The 19,707-nt window shown below is 30.8% G+C and overlaps 1 protein-coding gene across 1 annotated transcript; it reads right to left on the bottom strand.

Moving 5' to 3' along the window:
- Positions 1-654: 654 nt before the first annotated feature.
- On the bottom strand, positions 655-11,033 carry LOC148605238 (plasminogen-like). The gene is made up of 3 exons (XM_088548035.1): positions 10,877-11,033; positions 2,267-2,500; positions 655-1,361 (listed from the first exon to the last, which is right to left on the bottom strand). The coding sequence occupies exons 1-3, from the start codon at positions 10,932-10,934 to the stop codon at positions 1,099-1,101; spliced, it is 555 nt and encodes a 184-aa protein (XP_088404161.1). The 5' UTR covers positions 10,935-11,033; the 3' UTR covers positions 655-1,098.
- Between the last annotated feature and the right edge of the window lie 8,674 nt (positions 11,034-19,707).

Below are 19,707 nucleotides of genomic sequence, written 5' to 3' on the forward strand. Positions count from 1 at the left end.
GACACGTTTCAGTGTTCAGGGTATTTACCTTAAGTGCTGAAAATATGTTGATGGGAGGGTAAACAACTTGAATTTGGAAAGCAGGACCGATTAGAACAAAAATTATTCCGTGTACAATCGATAACAGACTACAAAACTTGTAATATATAGCTCGTATCGTTTCTTCCTTGTCTTGAACAAATACATTCATACGTTGATAACAAGAATAACAAAAACACTTTTTGTCGCCAATAGAGGAAGAGATTTGGGAGAGTTTGCTCTCTTCACGAATCGCGTAACAAATTTTAATTTTCATAAAAGAAAGTAAAGTGCTTTGGTTATGTACACCTTAAGAGGTTTGAACCACGTGGATCACTTCCGAAAAGGGACATTTTAAAGTTTTCAAAGTCAAACAGTTTTTAGCAATGCAAAAAACAAACAAACAAACAAACAAAAACAAAACAAAAAAATCAATCTAAACATTTATATAACAATTCATTTTTTAACAAATCATTTAAAGAACTTCAATGATATTTCAAAATATGCAATTCAAGTGTTCATATTTACTTAAACTTACATTTTATATCACCTACAAAAAAACATGAATATGGCATTTTTACTGTGGCAATCATTCAAAAAAAAACATATGAAAATACTACGCAGCGGTAGAATAATAGAATACAGTTTAGTATGTTGTAACAGTGGCTGCTGAGAGTTGTTTCATGACAGTACATTTTTTTATCTTTAGGGTTAAAATTGTGTCGTTAAATTATTTAAAAGAGGCATGTGACTGAAAACGTGATATTAAGTTCAAGCAATTTATGCAACTCATTTTAAAAGTGACTCTTTTCTGTTTAAACTTATGCATTATTTCTTTGATAATTTGCTGTACCCCTTAAATTTTACATTTGTTGCACCGTCAAAAGTGTAGATGTTGTTTTAATATTTCATTCAAACGGCCAGTATAGAGTTAAGATTCATGTACCTTAATGCCTGTTATATAAATATCTAGGTATACAGCAAAAGCCGCTAATTAACACAATGAATCCCGCCATAGGTTGTGAAACGGTAGTTATTCTTTTACTAGTAATTTGTGGCGTAAATTGCATAATAGTTTAATTATAACAAACGCTCACCACATAGAGAAATATTACAATTTTCCCATCGCTTTTGTGTACTTGTTGTGTAACACCATGGTATAGTTTGAATATCTGCATTTGGTGCCCTGCAATAATTTAATGTTTCATCCGGAAACTGTGTTCGATATCCACCAGATGGAGGTACTGACGCTAAGCTCCACTGTCGACAATGGTATCCAGATATTGTAACGTTTAGAGTTCCCTCGTATTTTTTGTCAGTTGCGCTCTTTCTGCAATCTTTATCTATTGGTGTAATAATTAAACACAAGTCAAACTTTAATAAAAATTTATTTCTGTATGAAAATAAAAGAAAAGTTATTGAACTAAACTATCTTCATTTATTTTTTTTTTAAAGTTTGAAAAATTAATTTCTCTTTAAACTTTACTACGTAATGCAGCCAGTGATCAAATCATGCTTTAACCGTGAACGTCATGCAAAGAAAGAATAGACGCATTTATAGTTTCCTCATCCTATATATGCACCTTAGTTTCTCTTTTTATTCTCAATCACCAAAATTGCATAGAGAATAATTAACAAAAAACATATAATTACATACAATTAATCTAATGGATAAATGAAGGCTAAGCCATATATGATGATATCATATCATTTGGTACTCTGGGAAGTTTAACCTATTGTCCATAACCTTTACGAATTTACATACGTTTGTCAATTCTACAAACCGATCACAGCTATTTAAATGTTCATGTTTTAGAAAGTTTGGCCGATTTGGTTTTGAGATATTGCTCGCTGCTTATATTAAAACTGGAGCATTTGAACACGATTGCAGTTTGCTTACCAAATCTCCGCTACCGCATATATAGCATAGTCAGTTGTCTTTACTTCTATCGTTAAATCTTCCATAAGTGATTACATTTTCTATGAGTCTCAAAACAATTTTCTGTTTCAGTCAACATAAGACTTAAAACATCTACATGTAGTGTTCTACCTCAATAAACTTGAATGCTTTTATCTATTGATTAAATCGATACTATTGGATATATGTACAACAGCACCTTGCATAGGATGTACTTAAAAAGCCAAGATTACACAATTGAAAATACAGTAACTAATAATTTTATGGAAATGCGATCGTTAATGGTAAAAATACTTAACATAATAAAAAATAAGCACTGAATTGACTCACTGCAAAGTGGTACAAAACATAATTCCCACCAAGGTTCTTTATCAATATAGCACCAAGGTCCTTTTAACGATTCTGGATCTTGAAGTGGTGCACGACAATAGTTCGATATTCCATAGGAAGGTTGATTCGTTTCACTCCACATCATACACGTTTTACCAGTAACAGTTGTAGTCCTCATTCCATCGTAGTGTTCTTTCCAGTCGGGTGGATATGATTCAATACAATCTCGTTGTCCTGTAACAGATAAAGCCGTGAACAGTATATACATGTTGAAATTTCGTAGCTTTCTGATTTACAGGAAATTCCATTTGTATACATTTTCAACTTTCATTGACGTCAATAGAATGCCTTTGATTTTTTGTCTTACATGCTGGTGGATTTGTGTCTCTGATATGCATCCTTCTTTTTAACGTCACTATTTATGCTCAATGTGTATTCTAAAATAAATGTTAATTTTCTATTCATAACTTATTTGATGTATACATAAATACACGAAATCTAATTATTGTTAAAATTTCTGTGTGTTATGCATTCAATTCGCCAAAAAAAAATTAAAAAAAAATAATATGCTGTTTGATAATAATGCACATGATACATCTTAACATAAATTTTGCGGTTTGTTTGAACCATATAGATTATGCATTGATCATAGTGTGTTGTCTGTATATAGTAATTGTGATAATTTCAGTACTTGATATTTTAGATATTGTAGTTAAGTGGTAAAACCTCCGAGTTTTTTTCTTCAATAATCTTAGTTATTCCTCCATAATTTTATTTACCAATCCTCTTATCTATCTTCTACTTTGTCTTTCATAACCCAATGACATTTTCATTTTCAGCGACAAATAAACATTTTTCACAAGGACATTTTGTTCGCTATGACTTGAAGTATATGTCAAGTCATTGACCATATTTGTACCTTAAAGTATCTATGAAAATATAGATCCCATGATTGATGAACGTACTCCTTTCACTATAGACTCTGTATTGTTACAGATAATAAAGAAAACCGTGATGCAATTAGGATGACTTAATGACCCATTGGAAATGAAACATGAACATAATTGGAACTGTTTTAAAAACAACAGGCACGTACATACAACATAGACATAAAAAAATACCCAAAACGACACTCAGCTAATAACCATTAACTAGGTGCACTGGTAGGATGAACGCACTTTGCTTATCTAGAAATAACCGCCGGTACATACATTGTAAAAAGAGGAAAACTATAATACGGTGAACAAATAGGTTTAGAAAGATAAAGAACTAAATGGTAAATATGAAACATTTCCATAATAATCAACGGTTTATGCAATTGCAAATGCAATAATAATAATAATAATAATAATAATAATAATATTAATAATGATAATAATAATAATAATAATAATAATAATAATAATAATAATAATAATAATAATAATAGTAATAATAATTATAACTACACGGGGTTGAGCAAAAAATATCTGAGCCAAAAGAAAAAAGACAGAAGTAGTAGTAAATATCAGTAGAATTAAGCACAATGTAAAGAGTTAGAGAAATATTAGAAAGTGTGCTAAGCATTATTGCAAACCTACAAAATTATATCCATGATATAACTTTTGTGGGTGTAAATGACTTGTTTGTACTAGTAATAAGCTACCAGTAAGTTTGTTATTCTTTTTCTGTAGGTGCGGGCATTGTATCTAAAAGAAATTTGTAAAATTTTCATGAACATCTCCGTTTAATTTGCAGTGCTATATGAAATATATTCGACATTACTACCTTTCCCCCTTTTAACCAGATTGCAAAATGTTTGGATAGCTTGAAAAAAAAAACACTGAACGTACGGACACGACGGGATAGTTAAACAAATCACTCCCACTTTCAAATTAGTTGGGGAAGAATAATAATTTGATTACATACATCCTTGTTGTAACATTGTCACATAGCCACTAACATGACTAATACAACAAACATAAGGTAGGTCCAGATATAAACTTTCATTAATGTCCAATGGACAAAAAATGGAATTAATATGGTGAAATGTAACAAATGCACCAGCTTATAATCCTAATACAAATTATTAAATGCTTTAACATTACCAAAAGGTCTTCAATAAGTGTTAACGTAACTTTAAGTAGGCTCTCGGAGGCTCAGACAAGAAAGAAATTGAATCCACCGTAACTTAACTAGGAATGGAAATTTACCTATAGGAAATTCAAAATCATATCTTTTGTCATAAATTTTAGTTTTAGGGTTTCTTTTTCTATTGTAGTGTCTTAATCAAGAACAAGCCTAACGGGACAGTTATTGTTGTTTGGTGCGATATTTTGAACATAATTGTCGAAATATGGATTATTGGATCTAAAATATCATTAAAATATCTAAAGTAGTATTGAATTCATGCAAAATTTCATGTTTTAAAGGATATTTAAACAGTTTATCCAGGCACAGCAATTCATAGTAATAGTGAAACAGATTGGATATAAAAGGACCATAATTAGCCCCATTAGAATATCAGCGATCTGTCCGTATAGTATTACCAAATAAAAAAGAATTGGTCATATCCAAACATGTTCAATTGATATGTTTATACCGTTTTCAATCACTGAAATTGTAGTAATTACAAGACATTAATTTATAACTGTATTTTTCAAAGGACCATTTAATAAAATAAGACAGAGTTTTCTATGAGGTAGACATAGCTTAACTATCAACAGATTCTTAGACATCTTGAAAGAGTAATCACAGGAACTATGGTTATAGCGGTAATCAAAAGAATGTAATCAAAGACAAAGACAAGATATGGAAAACAGACACCCACAACAAAGAACATTAAATAACTAAAATCATAAATACAAAATAACAAAAGCAAATGAGCAACTCGGACTCCACTAAATTTGGGAGCATTGACCAGGTGTACCGGTGGGGCAAGTGTCATCTGCTTTTCTAGAAACACCCACCGAGTTGCTCATAAAAAGTCAAGTCCTGGGTAGACAAACGAGGAAAGGAAAACCATGATCCGTTGAATAAATCAGTTTTCATGGCGCAGATGGATACACCATAACGATCCACGAGTTCATGATAACGACCATAATTTTTTTGTAGTGATGACTGCAATCTTGTAGCAACATAACCCTGCTCTAGAAGCCTATTTGTTATAATTCTAGCTCGATACAAGAAGAAATTAAGAAAACATTCATGTGTGTTTGCAGATCTATACATTTATTTATATATTTGAAAATAAATGTTTTGTTTTAAAAAGATATATTTTACGAATTAAATCATAAAGCTTGTTGTTTAGACGGCTCATTCAAAATGTGTTGTATTTGCATTAATGCATGTGCGCATACATATAAAACAATACTGTCATCTAGTCTTAAATTCAAATTACGCCTTAGCTTTTTTCAACTTAAAAGGCTAAATCTAAACAAAGATTCATGACTGTCTGTTAAGGTTAAACTACATGGTGAAATATTGACTATGAAATAAAATAAACTTGATATATTATCTTGCAGTATGTTCACAGACAAGTGATTGAATAATTGAGGGAGTATGCATGCATTTAACCCACCATTACTTAAATAGTTATATGCAAACGTAGGTCTATATAAAGCTACTTAACTATAATGTGTGGTTCTCTTTAGTATGATTTATGTGTTTTCACTGATGGATGAAACTCCATATCAATTAATAATTAGGCATTTTGAAGTATATTGGCTTATGTGTGAGGTTGGGGTAGGTTGGGGTTCAGTCAAATGTATTTTGAAAAACTTACAAAATTTTGGCATAGCTCTACAGGAGCAACAACAAAAGAGTGTGATCTTAATTGATAGAAAAGGGTAATTTGTTCAATTTTCCATAATAATGCTTCGTGTTTCTTATCAAATATATGCTTATCTATGAAAATAGGCTGTGGGAAGCTACATATTTTGTATCTATCAGTAATGTTTTCGTTAAAAAAAGCCGTTGAAGTATAGAAAAAAAATCTCATTTAAGCAGGTTTCGAGCCATTTACTATATAATTATCTTTAATTAAAAATTTTAAGCATTAAAAATGTATACATATTCAATGGCCCACCTTTTAAATTTTGAAGTTACAATTTTGTCATCTTACTCCTGCACTTTTGACATTTATTATGTTTTACCAGGACTTGAATGAGCGATCAAGTGAATTTTTCCTATTGCACATTTTGAAATACTTTAATTTCAATTGTTCATGTTTGGAAATCGCTACTTAATGAACTTGTAGATGTGAAACACAAATTGACAAAATTTCACGAATTAAAACGGAATTGATTGATTAAAATTAGACATTTCATGACATTTCTCCTCAACACAACCGTGTTGTAAAGTTGAATATAAATTAAACATTATATATACTTTGAGTGCTGCAAAATTGTCCTTGCAATTTTAAAAGAGAATGCTACATTTTTGCCACACTTACATGTACTGATAATTCCATGCTAAATAAAATCGTTATTGGCTATGCATAAATAAAGACCTTATTATATAAGACTAGAAATTGTATAAGAACAAAACTATTTTTTGTCTCAATCGTCGACTTTTAACTTATACACGTTTTTCCTTTTCTTGGATATGTTGTGAAAGCTTTGATGACCTTTTGAAAAGTTTGTTAACAGGCATATAGTACATGATATTGATTACATATAGGCTATAATAATTCAACGGTTTACGGATTAACGTTATCTATGTTTAACAGAGTTAAAGTGTTCCAATTTATTAATACAATAGTACATTGACGAAGGCAAACATATTATATAACAAACAAATAAAACAAACATGAGTTATGAGGCATAAATACTTGGATAATGCAGTAAAATGTATTATTTCTTCATGTGCCACACCTTATAGACATTTTGACTGATTCTTAGACGGAGGAGTATTTTAGTACTACTTGATATATGCAAATGTAAATATCCATTTTTTTTAAATATTAGTTGCTCATGGTAATGATATTTCATTATTCTGATCTATGAAAAAAGAGTTATTTTTATCCTATACCATTAATGTCCACATTTAAATTTCAATGTTGCTGTGCATTGACTCAGACAAATATACTGTGATTTGTTCAATCAAAGGTTATACTTCATCAAGTTTCGCGATCGGAAGCAAATTAAGTCGTTATATTCCCTGCGATAATAAAGTAAGGAACAAAACACACTAGTCTAAACCAAAACCTACCCCGTTCGTGAAGTGTTAAGAATAGACATGTTTTAATTCGGGGTTCGATTTAGAAATATTTCTCTGCACATTTACTTATCACCGGTCATCGATTTTCAGATCAATATTTATTATCTACAGAGTAGAAAAAAATGTTATTTCTGTAGTGTTTTGTTGAAAAAGTAAATCGCAATTTTGTAACTTCAATGGGAATTAAGTGCAAACAAAATTAAATAATAGATAATGCCTTTGGTACATTCACCAACAAATGATGTATAAATTAAATCCCTCCCCGATTAGCAGATAAACGTTATCTTTATTAAACAGACATGAAGTATTCTTATCTATTTATACAAAAGTACGTTGACGATGGCAATAAATCATATAACAAACAATGAAATAGTCCAAATTTAAATTTAAAATTTAAAATTTATGCCATTGCTGACCCTTGTATACTTCTTATAAATAAGAGCATCTAATTTTGTCGTCATTTACAGTAAGAACATGACCTTGCTTATCCCTAGTCAAAATGAGCTACAAACTTGGTTCATACATTAAGACAGTGACCTTTTAAGTACTTCTCTTTCTAAAAATCGGACAAATTGTGTAAACGGTGTGGCATATGGAGAAAAAATGGTCATATATTTTATTGCTTTATTGCATACACCAAGTATTTATAACTGATAACCTCCAAATGTCATCATAAGATACTGATAGGTAAAATATAATTGAAATACACTATTGGAAAACAGCAGGAAACTTTTACCACACTTTTTCCTTATGTAAGCAGTAATATAATTTCTACGTCAAAGATCTTTCAGGATAAATTTAGAGTGCTTTTCAGTTGTTTTTTTTTTAATATGTATTGAATATTATTTAGGCAAAACATACCATATTGAGAATTAAGATGTACCGACCATTGCCTTATTCTTACTTAAGTACTACGTGAACATTCATAAGTTTTGTTTTCACGTGATTCGTAAATAATGATATGTCATTACTCTTATCTATCAAAGGAATTGGCTTGTTTATAATGCACCATAAATTTCCTCAATTCAATTTCTAACAATTTTTAAGAGGTTGTTACAGGCATTACTGGTTGGCATTCTACATTTTTTTCACACCATTTTTTCTATTTCATATCACAGGTGCATCTTTTCTCGTAAACAGTTTTGAATGATATCGTGTAATAATAAATATTTAGAGTACATAGAAATGGATTTTAATCCATCTTATAAAAAATATTGTGGAAAAAAAACATGATGAGTAATAATGGCTTACGAAACGTTTTGAAGTATCAAGCCAGGTGTCCCTGATTAAATTTGCATGTGCAAATTGTAACAATATTGCGAATTAAGTAAGCATTTACTTATCTTGTTGGTCAGTATTATAATTTCTTTTCTATCATCTTGTTTTGTTTATAGTGTGCATTGTCGATCCCCTCCTGTTAGTGTGAACTGTCTGAGTGTACATCAAATTGTGCATCTCAAAATGAACTTATTATTATAATTATTATTATTATTTCTTTTGTGATTAACTGGAACGATTAAACTGATGAAAATAAATAAAAGATGTCATCTCATTTCAAAATTTCAGTTACCAACGGAGAATTTTAATTAAAATTAGATTTGTTTTTATATTTTTCAATCTATAGCATATTGTAGATAACAAGTGAAGACATATTCATTATGATATAAACCTCAAACGTCCAATTTCGAACGATAATTAATATGTTTGCCACACTAGTGTTACATTTCACGCTAAAAGTATTGAATGTATTGGTAATGTATAAATAAAAATATTACCATATAAAATTATGCAAAAAACCTTCATAAGTAAAGATTTTGTTAACCATTTTTGACTTTGAACTAATATTTTTCTTCATTTTCTTCATCTATTGTAATAGCTTCAATGACACATTTACAGAACGTAAATAAGAATATAAAAATGATAATATTGTATTGATTACATATCTTCAATTTTATCAATTCAATAAAGGAGATAACATTACCTTTGTTAAACAGACATGAGGGGTTCTAATCTTTTTAGACAAAGTACGTTGACGTAGGCAAATAAATCATATAAAAAAACGATGAAGAAGTCAAAATTAAAATGTTTATCATTGCGATTGCCGGTCCGTTGCATAACTCATGTCAATAAGACAACAGACATTTTGTGATTTACATTGAAAACGTGACATTGCTTAACCCTAGTCAAAACAAATTACTGATATTGCTTTAAATTATGACAGCAACATTTTTAAGTAATATTTTCAAAATGTGAATATTCATTTTATAGGTTTGCTCGAGATGATGATGTAAATATATATTTCATCTCTGAAAGTTTTCCTTTATAAAAGGTTGACTTTGATTTATGAAACAAACGATGAAAATCAAGACCTGATAGATAATCGATGATCGTTGATACGTTAATGTGCGTTGAAACATTTTGAATCCTACTGCCTTTCAGCCGTTCAGACAAAATTCAATTCGATTCACTTCACGATGCATTGTAATCGATATAAAGAAAAAGTCTGACGTAGACAATTATTTCAAATATTCAGGTTTTAGCTTAAACACTGTATAATAAATGATGTTTCCATTCACAACATTAGGGAATATGAAGATTTTTTTTTTCTGACACTTAATAATATATATTTTTGGATTGTTCGGTTGGAAAGAGCCAAATCGCAATTGTATGTTATCAAAGAAGATATATGGTGTATAAGTTATGTAGTGTATAAGTTTATAATTATCGTATAATACAATATATACAATATTATCTGTACTAATGTACGACCAATAATAAAAGACAATATGAGGAATATAAAAAAATCGGTTAAATAGCTAAGTTCATTCATATTTGTGTCAGCCCTATTATTATAAACATCCAGAATGGTACAAAATATTATAGTATACGGTTTTCATCGTCCTTATCCAATCTCCTATTGTCATAGTCTGAAATCCATTTTGGTAAAGAATTAAGGGTTGTCAGTGCCCGATATGTCTTTGGGTCACAATGTTTTGACATTGAAAATTCAGTTTGGCTATACTGAACCCAGTTGAAAATACAACCATGAACACTTCTTTCGGGAGCGCATAATTTGACTTATACCCTCGCGTAAAATTTCGCTTAAAAACCAAATTATTGCAAACAATTTACTATTATCTAAATTTAACTATTTACATTTATTACTGACTTCACCTTTTTAAAATTAAAGTATTTCTTTCAGTAACATTTCAAAATGCTTGAAGATGTTGGTTATTGGAGTTCAGAACAAGCATATTTTGTATTTTTGTGATACGCTTTTATCTTTTTCACCCTTCAGTGATGATATATATAGCTAACAAAACACTTGAAAAAGATATGTGTAAGTATATTATCCGTTGATTAGTTCACTCGTGATAAGTTTTACAGTTGCATACTGTATTCTAAGCTTACCTTGAGCTGCTGTGAGTATTCCTGTATTCAATATAAAAATTACAAAACTTGCTAGCATTGTTACTTGTTACTTAAGTCAGTTCAAATAAGACCCCGTAAATATTTCGAAAGCTAAAACAAGGAAGTACAGGCATTTCGGGTATTTGTTTTTGTAGATAACGTCCAATTCTTCAGTAAATATCGCATTCTAGGTAACACTTCTTAAATACGGTATCTGATACATATGGGCTGTCGTACGGATTGATTTGATACAAAATAGAATTAGTATAAAAAAAATTTTGAAAAATGTATCAATAAATAAGGAAATAATATTCACCAATTAGACCATACTATACGATACAATTCAAACGCAATATTTGCGACTGTGTCGTCAATATGTTTGTTGTTAATAATCAATAATACTTTATTACTTCGACTTGAAAAGAAATATCTTTTGAGATCTAGTTGATATCAAATTAGTTTCTCCATTTTTAGTCATCATATTGTAAGTATACAATATAAGTATTACACTTATAAATCGAACTCGCTAAAACTAATAGGTTGTAAATGCTCATTAAGGTAGAAATGTGAATGTTTAACCAAATGCTTAAACACATTAACATTTAAGTTAATGTAAAAAAAAACAAAAACAAAACAAAAACAAAAAAACAAAAAACAAAAAAAACAACAACAACAAAAACAAAAACAACGAAAAAACACAATTATCTTCACTTGTGATTGCGGTTGTGTGTTACAATAGTTACACAATTACATGCACTAGTTAAATGAAATTATCAGTGGTAAAATACACTCAACGAAAAGCGTGAATGACGCAGGTACACAGTATGTTCAATCATATATATTTTTTTTTAAATCAAATAGAAGAAAGAAATTAATATCATGATAAGAATGCACGAGTGTACAATTCTGAATATTTACAAAACGAAACTACAAAATAGTTTTGTTTTAAATGGAGTTTGTATTTGGAAAGAACACAATATCTTAAATCTATGCTAATCTGTGTCTGTGTGATGTGCATTTATATACCCTACATGTTATGTGTAACATATTCACGCTATCTACAGGGAAGTATTTAATTTTCGGAGGTTTACACTTATAAATCGAACTCGCTAAAACTAATAGGTTGTAAATGTTCATTAAGGTAGAAATGTGAATGTTTAACCAAATGCTTAAACACATTAACATTTAAGTTAATGAAAAAAAACAAACAAAAAACACTTGACATAAAATTACATAAAATGAAAATCGCATTTCTTAAAAAAGCCAAAAATACTATTGATTTTACTTTTTTTTATATCAAAATTTCTGCAACTTATTGGCAACATATACCAAAGCGTCAGAAATACGAGGCCAATTCAGAGTCTTTAAGATCAAAGGACTTTGCAAAAGTAAAATGGAACTGAATGACAGCGATGCTATACATTTTGTATATACACAGTAGCGTAGCTTTCCTTATACGTAAGCATACCGACGAAGAGGTCCAAAAAAGCAGTAGAGTACGAGATTTGATATCAGTTATATTGTCAATTGTCCATGACGTACATATTGAAATTATGGAAACTCGTACAAAGCCCTCCCTCCCCTCAATAAAAAAGAAAAGAGGTTAACTATTGTTATACAATCAATCTTCCATGGATTCGTTAACTGTGTGCTATGGGAAACATAGTTTTCTTCATAGTATACTTTATGTAGGGTTTAATTGTCCACGCTGAGGCTATTTAATTAGGTAATCGAAATTGCAAATATATTTTTTTTTCAGACTGTCCGATGAACTTCATTTATTATCAAATTTTCGATCTTTGAGGGACAAAAGTACGACGGGTGTGTCCCTGGGAGCAGAAGCTATTCACCTTTCCAGAACATCTAAACTGACCCGCAGTTTTTGTTTGGGTTATCCATGATAGTTTGTACTCGTTTACATGTGTAAATGGAACAACATGCAACCTTTGGTTTTGTCTTTGAATGAATAAACAAAACCTTAAAGTTTCCTCATTTTTCATTTTAGAATCTAGATACCTAGAATAAAATTGTCTGTAAATAACAAGTTTCAATATATGATACTAAATTTTAACCTCATAATTTTATACAATACAATTTTTAGAGGGGAAAGATCAACTTTGTAACGAAACACCTAGGGATGGATCGACTTGGGCCGGATAAACTTGGGGACGGAAAAGTATGGGAACGGATCAATATTCTGCCCTAGTTTTAGTTTGATCTCAATCTAAGGCATTTTATTGAATATCCCATGCGTTGTTTTTCTAGACAAAGCTGGGAAAGAATCGGAATACATGTAAAACAGTTTTTGAAGTGCATAAGCGTGCCAAATAAACAACCGATGCCGGTGAAAGTACATTTTTCTTTCCTGCGTGCATAGAAACGAAAGAAGGAAATGAAACTCTCATTTGCCGCATCCGTGTTGAAAAAAATAATACAAAAATACGTGGAGACACATATTTACAGTTCCAACTCTTTGATGAAATATCACGTCTCAGTACAACTGCGGACTAACCATAACTTCTTAGGAAATTCACAGTTTTCCATCATTTTGCCAAAGAGGACTCTATTTTAAAGGTTAAAAATATATATAAAATATATAAAAGCATTACCACACGCCTTGAAATTAAATGTACACTGTCATTAGATATTCCCCTGAATAAAAAAAATCAATGGTTGGCACATGTATTAAAACTGATATATATATTTGTGGGGATTAAAACCGTTACCTAATCTGCTCCTTTGACAAATCTATGATCTTTTGTTAACAGCCTACACAAGTTATGAATAATACTATTGGTTTAGATTTACAAATGGTCTTTAATAATACTTAGTATTTAATTTTTGATCTCAATCGGACGAGTTATACTGTAGTCACCAATTTCTTGATTGCAAATAATAACTTTTCCCCATTGAACACCCCTAAAGCTTCGTTCATTAACATGATTAAATGACAAAAAATAAAGACATTTTGCTTTAACTAAACGTATAAAAATAAATTCCAAGATTACAGTCCTTAAACCGATCCACGCAACGATTTGACTTATCGATGACCGTTGACTGATTTATCGCTTACAGGTCGAAGACCGATGACCGGTGACCGATCTGATCGCAGTTTTTTTTATATATTTTAAATGACGTAAGATCTGTTTAAAAAAAGAAATGTAAAATAAAAGTATAAATTGGCGTTTAAATATATTACATTATGTAAATATATGTAAAGATGACAACAACAAAATCCGTAAACTACATTGACCGCTCTGTGGTCACGTGATACAATCACCCGTTAAATGGACCGGTATGACGGATCGATGACTGATGGGAAACTGATCGGTGATCGATGACCGATTGCAATTTTTTGTTGCACGGATCGGTTCAGGTTCTGTAGAAGGACATACAAAATTTACTAAATATTTTGATGCATTTTACATATATTGGCACCAATTACAAAACATAACAGGTCGAACAAATGTATCATTCTCTGATTCAAGATGTACCTGTTCACAGTCGGGGGTGTTATATTGTTAGTACTATTTTTACAAAAAAAAAACCGTTGTTTCTTCGTTGTTTTATGTTGTTTCTGTCTGTTTTTCTTGTCTAGTATTTGTCCCACGACTGCGTGCCTTTTACTTAAGCTTGGTCTCTTGTTACTCTTTTTGCCCAATTTAGCAGTGATACTGATCGATGTAGTCAGATGAAAAAAACGATCACTTTGTTTTTGATATGTCTCAGAATGTCAATACTACTGATATATAACCCACTAAAGATGTCATAAACCGTACCTGTATCGGGACAACTTTCCATTCTATAGCACATGAGCATAGGAAATGGGGGGACAGTGTAATGGGCAATGAAGATCTTGAATGGGGATGGAAAAATATTATCGTGAAGTATTTATTGATATAAACAATTGTATTTGATTTTATCAAAAATAATAGTTGTAATGTTGAAAAGCATAATTCGTAATACTTTACAATCTCCAAAAAATACAACATATCTAACACGTATATAGATTAGTTTTGACAATTAAATATTATATGTAATACGTTCAGTTTAATTACTAATACCCAAACTCATTTTTGAAGTTTTTCATACTGTTTGTACGTTCCTTTGCATGATTTCTCTTAACATAAAATAACATCAATATATCAGTGACAAAATACTGATACCAATACTTCACAATCCCAAATTAACTCATTTATTTATACATGAATCTTCATTTTATTTAGAAAAAAAAAATGCTATGAACAATGTATTTATTCAACAAAATCCTTGTTTTTTTGTAAACAAGACGCCCAATATAAAAAAAACCTTACGCAACAGACAGAGTAAAAGTTGTTATTTAATGGCATAAGGCATTTATTTTCTTTAAATATGGCAATTGTAAATACTTCGGCGAGATCGGAATTAAAAAATGGTATTAGGATAAATCCAAAATTTACAATAAGGAGATTGGTGAAATAAAATACGACAAAAATTGTCAATACAAGAAATACAGTAAATATTCTTCTATTCAAAGTTTCGTATTATATAGCATTCAGTATTATATTTTTGTTTAATATTTGCTTAGTTCCTTGTTCTTCCGTCGCTTTTCTTTTTGTTTTTTGTTTTTGTTTTCTGTTTTTGTTTTTGTTTTTATTTCGGAAATCAATTTCGACGGAAGGTGTATCCATCTGCCATCGATGCAATTACTATTATTCATTGAGAAATCACATCCAATATCAGCTTAATTCAGTATACACATCTTCAAGATTTCGGTTTGATATGTATCCTGTATATAGATTCCACATGCACGACATTTCAATCACACGCATTGTCATATACATTTTGTATTTCAATTGTTGCATTTAATATTAAAGCTGCATTAGGTGCCAAATTTGCTGAATTTCGATTCAAATAAATTTTTGCTGATTCAATAAAATAGGTAATGCAATAAATGTCAATAATACCAAAGAAAATTGTAAAAAAACACATTTTTTTTTTAATCAGAGAAGATCGATAGCTCTGGTCTAATAATTTTTTTCGCCATTTCTTCCGAAGATTGCCGACATGACATACACCTGGGTTAAAAATACGTTAACCTTGGGAAAAACAATAACAATAACAGATACACGGGTAAGCACGAGTCTTGTTTTCATTTCATTTCATCTACTTCTTGATTAGTTTTCAAATAAATAAAGACCATATTTGAGACACATTATATCACAATACGTAAATTTCAAAAGAATCCTTTTCGTTATATATTCGGACTTTTTTCTTTTACGGATTCAGTTCGTCGGTATTCCGTGCCGTTGAATAACCATTTTGGCTTTGCAATCAGATTTGTTATTAAAGAAGCGACCCATACAGCACATGGTCAGATTAAGGTCACTAGAAGTCAGATGCATACGGATTTATCTAGGTCGATTTTTTGTCTTGCAAGACAATAAGAATATAGACACCTATTCCACGTATTTAAGGCATTTTATTTGTGAATATCAAATGAATTTATACAGGAAAAGTACAATTTAGTAGAAATGATTTAAAGGCATAATTAAACATAAACAAAAAAAAATACGAATTGACAGCTAATGTAGCTTTAATAGGGCCCTTTCATTGCATAATTCGTTTGGTAATTTGAATATATAAGCAGTTCGATTGCATCGTTGAATTACATGACATAAAAAAAGAATATTACTGTTAAGAAGTATTCTTATACGGTATACATATATATCCTAGCTGGTCGAGTGATCTAGGGCGCTAGATTTAGTTCAGGCGGTGTTGCCATAGATGTCATAGCGGTACGAGTTCGAGTCCCGCGGAGGGAACGACCAAAAAATTTGCTTCGCAAATTTGACAGTTCTAACATCGTTGGGAATTTTTCAGACCTTTCTATATATATATATATATACATTCATAAACACATGTTCTTCCTTTAAAAAGGTGTATTTTCTTTATGTTGTTATCTATTTTCTCCATGTATATTATGTTTACATTTTTAAGGTGTAAAATGTAAGTTGGCATTTTCCCCCCAATTTGAATGTGCATAGTTCTTATTTTAAGTAAAACTAATCCATTTCTGCTAAAAATGCCTAGCTGTAACCACAAAATGTGTATAAAGATACATTTTGTTGATATAGGGAGATACAAAAATCGCACTTACTTTAATTGTCATGACCCACAATTTCGACCGTTGTTTATTTGCACATTTCTAATATTTTCTACGCCGTCAAAAGGGAACGATTTTAGATTAAACTAGGGTGACACTATGATCTAACTATTATATATGAATATTAAATTTTATATGATTTAAATCTCTCACAACAGATTAATATCATAATGTCTCTTTTATTAATATCCTTGAGGTTCAACTATTTATGTATTTAAGCAAGTTGGCATACTTTAAATTGTAACACATTTTATTGGTCTACTTTAATTGTAAGTCTTAATCAACCTCAATCATTTTTGGACGATTTGTTTTTCTAAAATTGTGTCATATAATTTATAATTTATAATATTATTTCCTGACAAAATATTTCTTCAATGTAAAATGGATATTGATTTTTGCGTAGAAAACGAATTTACAATGATATTCCATAAAATTTATCTACCATAGGAGCTACTTTCATCATCCAATCAGAATAAAGAACTGTTGCACAAAGAACGTTGCACGATACACGAAGAACGCATCACGAAGTGCGCACACGAAAGGCACACTCATACGAAACCCACGCTACGCGATACACGATCACATGAAACACGCACACGATACACGCGTAGCGCACGAAGCAGGCTAAAATGGGAATGTTACACGTTTCAGGTGGTGTATTACAAAGAATATATAAGAATTATAATAAAGAAGCATCTAAAATTACCGCTGCTCATTTTGGTGTCTTCATATTGGGATGTAGTTCCATTAAGCCGTCCTCTACAATAACAAGAAATATTTAAAGGGCTTATATCATACTCGATAACAGTATTCTCTGCACCGGTAGGGTAAGCGTCCTCTGCTTTTCTAGAAACACCCGCCGAGTTGCTCATAAAAAGTCAAGTCCGGGTTAGACAAACAAGGAAAGGAAAACTATTACTCGTTGAATAAAGCAGTTTTCATAGTGCAGATGGATACACCATAACGATCCACGAGTTCATGATGACGACCATTAAAACTTCTGTAGTGATGACTTCAATCTTGTAGCAACAAAACCCTGTGCTAGAAGCCTATTTTTTTAGAGTTCTTGCGCGATACAAAAAGTTTGCGTAGTTTCGGCAAGCTCTGGCATAACGTATGATTTGTGATATGAACACTCCATACGCAGGTGCTTAAGGGATGTTGCTACAGATGAAAGGAAAGTTGACAATTCTGAATATAAAGTCATCACGTTTGTCGTAAAGTTTAGTCAATAGTTTTCCTTTACCATCGATTTATAAGTGAGGCTGACTTCATAGTATCTGTAGTATCCATTATCTCAAGTTCTTTTGGTTAGATGCGATGTATCAAATCCCCCAAATTAGGATTGTTTAAGGATAATACGTCATCCATATAGCGGAAACTGGGATGAAAGGATCTAGCCAAACGATATTCTTTATTTCGGATCAGATCACCTATAAAGTCAGCCTCTTAAGTGTGAAGGAATAGGTCAGCAAGTAAAGGAGCACAATTTGTAAAAGATGTGTCATATACTGACAATAGAAATTCTCACGAAAAACCAGAAGTGACATCAGATGGTGCCGAAGATTTACGTCGACTAGCTCCGTTACCGGTACATATGATTGTGAGAATAAACCGCTAATATTCTGGTAGACATGCAGATCCCCCCTGGCATGAGTTACAAAGGGGTACAATCAAAGACAATCACAAATGGGTGATACCAATCAACGCAGCAAAGTATCATGGTGTTAAGTAAGTAAATAGACTGGAAATGGTGAAAAAATATCCGAAATAAACGAATTAAATAAAGAATGGACAAAAGATACATGGGCCAATATCAACTGTATATATACGCCTAGACGTGTGGACACAAAATTTACCTCACAAAAAGATGGGCGTGTTTTAATAAAGTAATTAAAAATATTCATACCTTTTTAAAATATATATATATTAACAGTACCTTTTGGATTGATGCACCTATAGTTGCAATCCGCCTTCGATCATCGATCAGAATCCGTTTAATCACCGATTCGTAAAACAAGCCTGTTAATATTTTACAAAATGGTTTGTTTCTATTTTCTTGCACACATATTACCTTCATGATGAAGATTGAACAGTCAATGTAATAACTTGACCTTTACATTTAGGTCTTTAATAATGAAACTTGAATGCAACATAATAAAGTCACAGTAAACTTGCAGTTGCTTTATCATAGTTTTGTTCCAATGAATATTCCGAAATTTATATGAATCGATATTCCGTTATTTTACATATCGTAAAAAGCGATCAGATAAGTCAAATTTTATCGACTATTAATTTGTCAACGAGAGTAGTCACTAAACAATCAGTCATCGACCCGTCAAATAGTTGCGCTTATCGATGCGGAGATTGTATATTTTGTTTAAACTACAACTCCTGATCTTATTTTTAAGGAGAATCGATTGTTTAAGGAGAATCAATTTATTGACGGATATACCTTAATGAATATCAAAGGTATTATACTGTTATATTGCTTGTAAAAGCGTAATTATTAATTTTAAACAAAAGGATTATCTTAAATGTATAACTACTTCTGTAAATACAAATGAATAAACATCATACCACTACTCCAAATACAATGTTGAACACTTCATCACTTGCATCTACAGTACACAGTGATGAAGCCAGTAATAAACAAACATCAGTGATTTTTTTTATTCTTTAGACT

Source organism: Perna viridis, chromosome 10 (assembly GCF_037379345.1).
Source record: "Perna viridis isolate PV_CMFRI_1.1 ecotype Kerala chromosome 10, ASM3737934v1, whole genome shotgun sequence".
Taxonomy (NCBI): Eukaryota; Metazoa; Mollusca; class Bivalvia; order Mytilida; family Mytilidae; genus Perna; species Perna viridis.

What these genes read in the sequence shown, in the direction of transcription:
- LOC148605238 (XM_088548035.1), bottom strand. Translation starts at nt 10,934, where the DNA reads ATGCTAGCAAGTTTTGTAATTTTTATATTGAATACAGGAATACTCACA. An exon ending in AATACTCACAGCAGCTCAAG is followed by an intron (nt 2,501 to 10,876) that starts GTAAGCTTAGAA and finishes TATCTGTTACAG; the next exon opens with GACAACGAGATTGTATTGAA. An exon ending in ATGTTTTGTACCACTTTGCA is followed by an intron (nt 1,362 to 2,266) that starts GTGAGTCAATTC and finishes TTACACCAATAG; the next exon opens with ATAAAGATTGCAGAAAGAGC.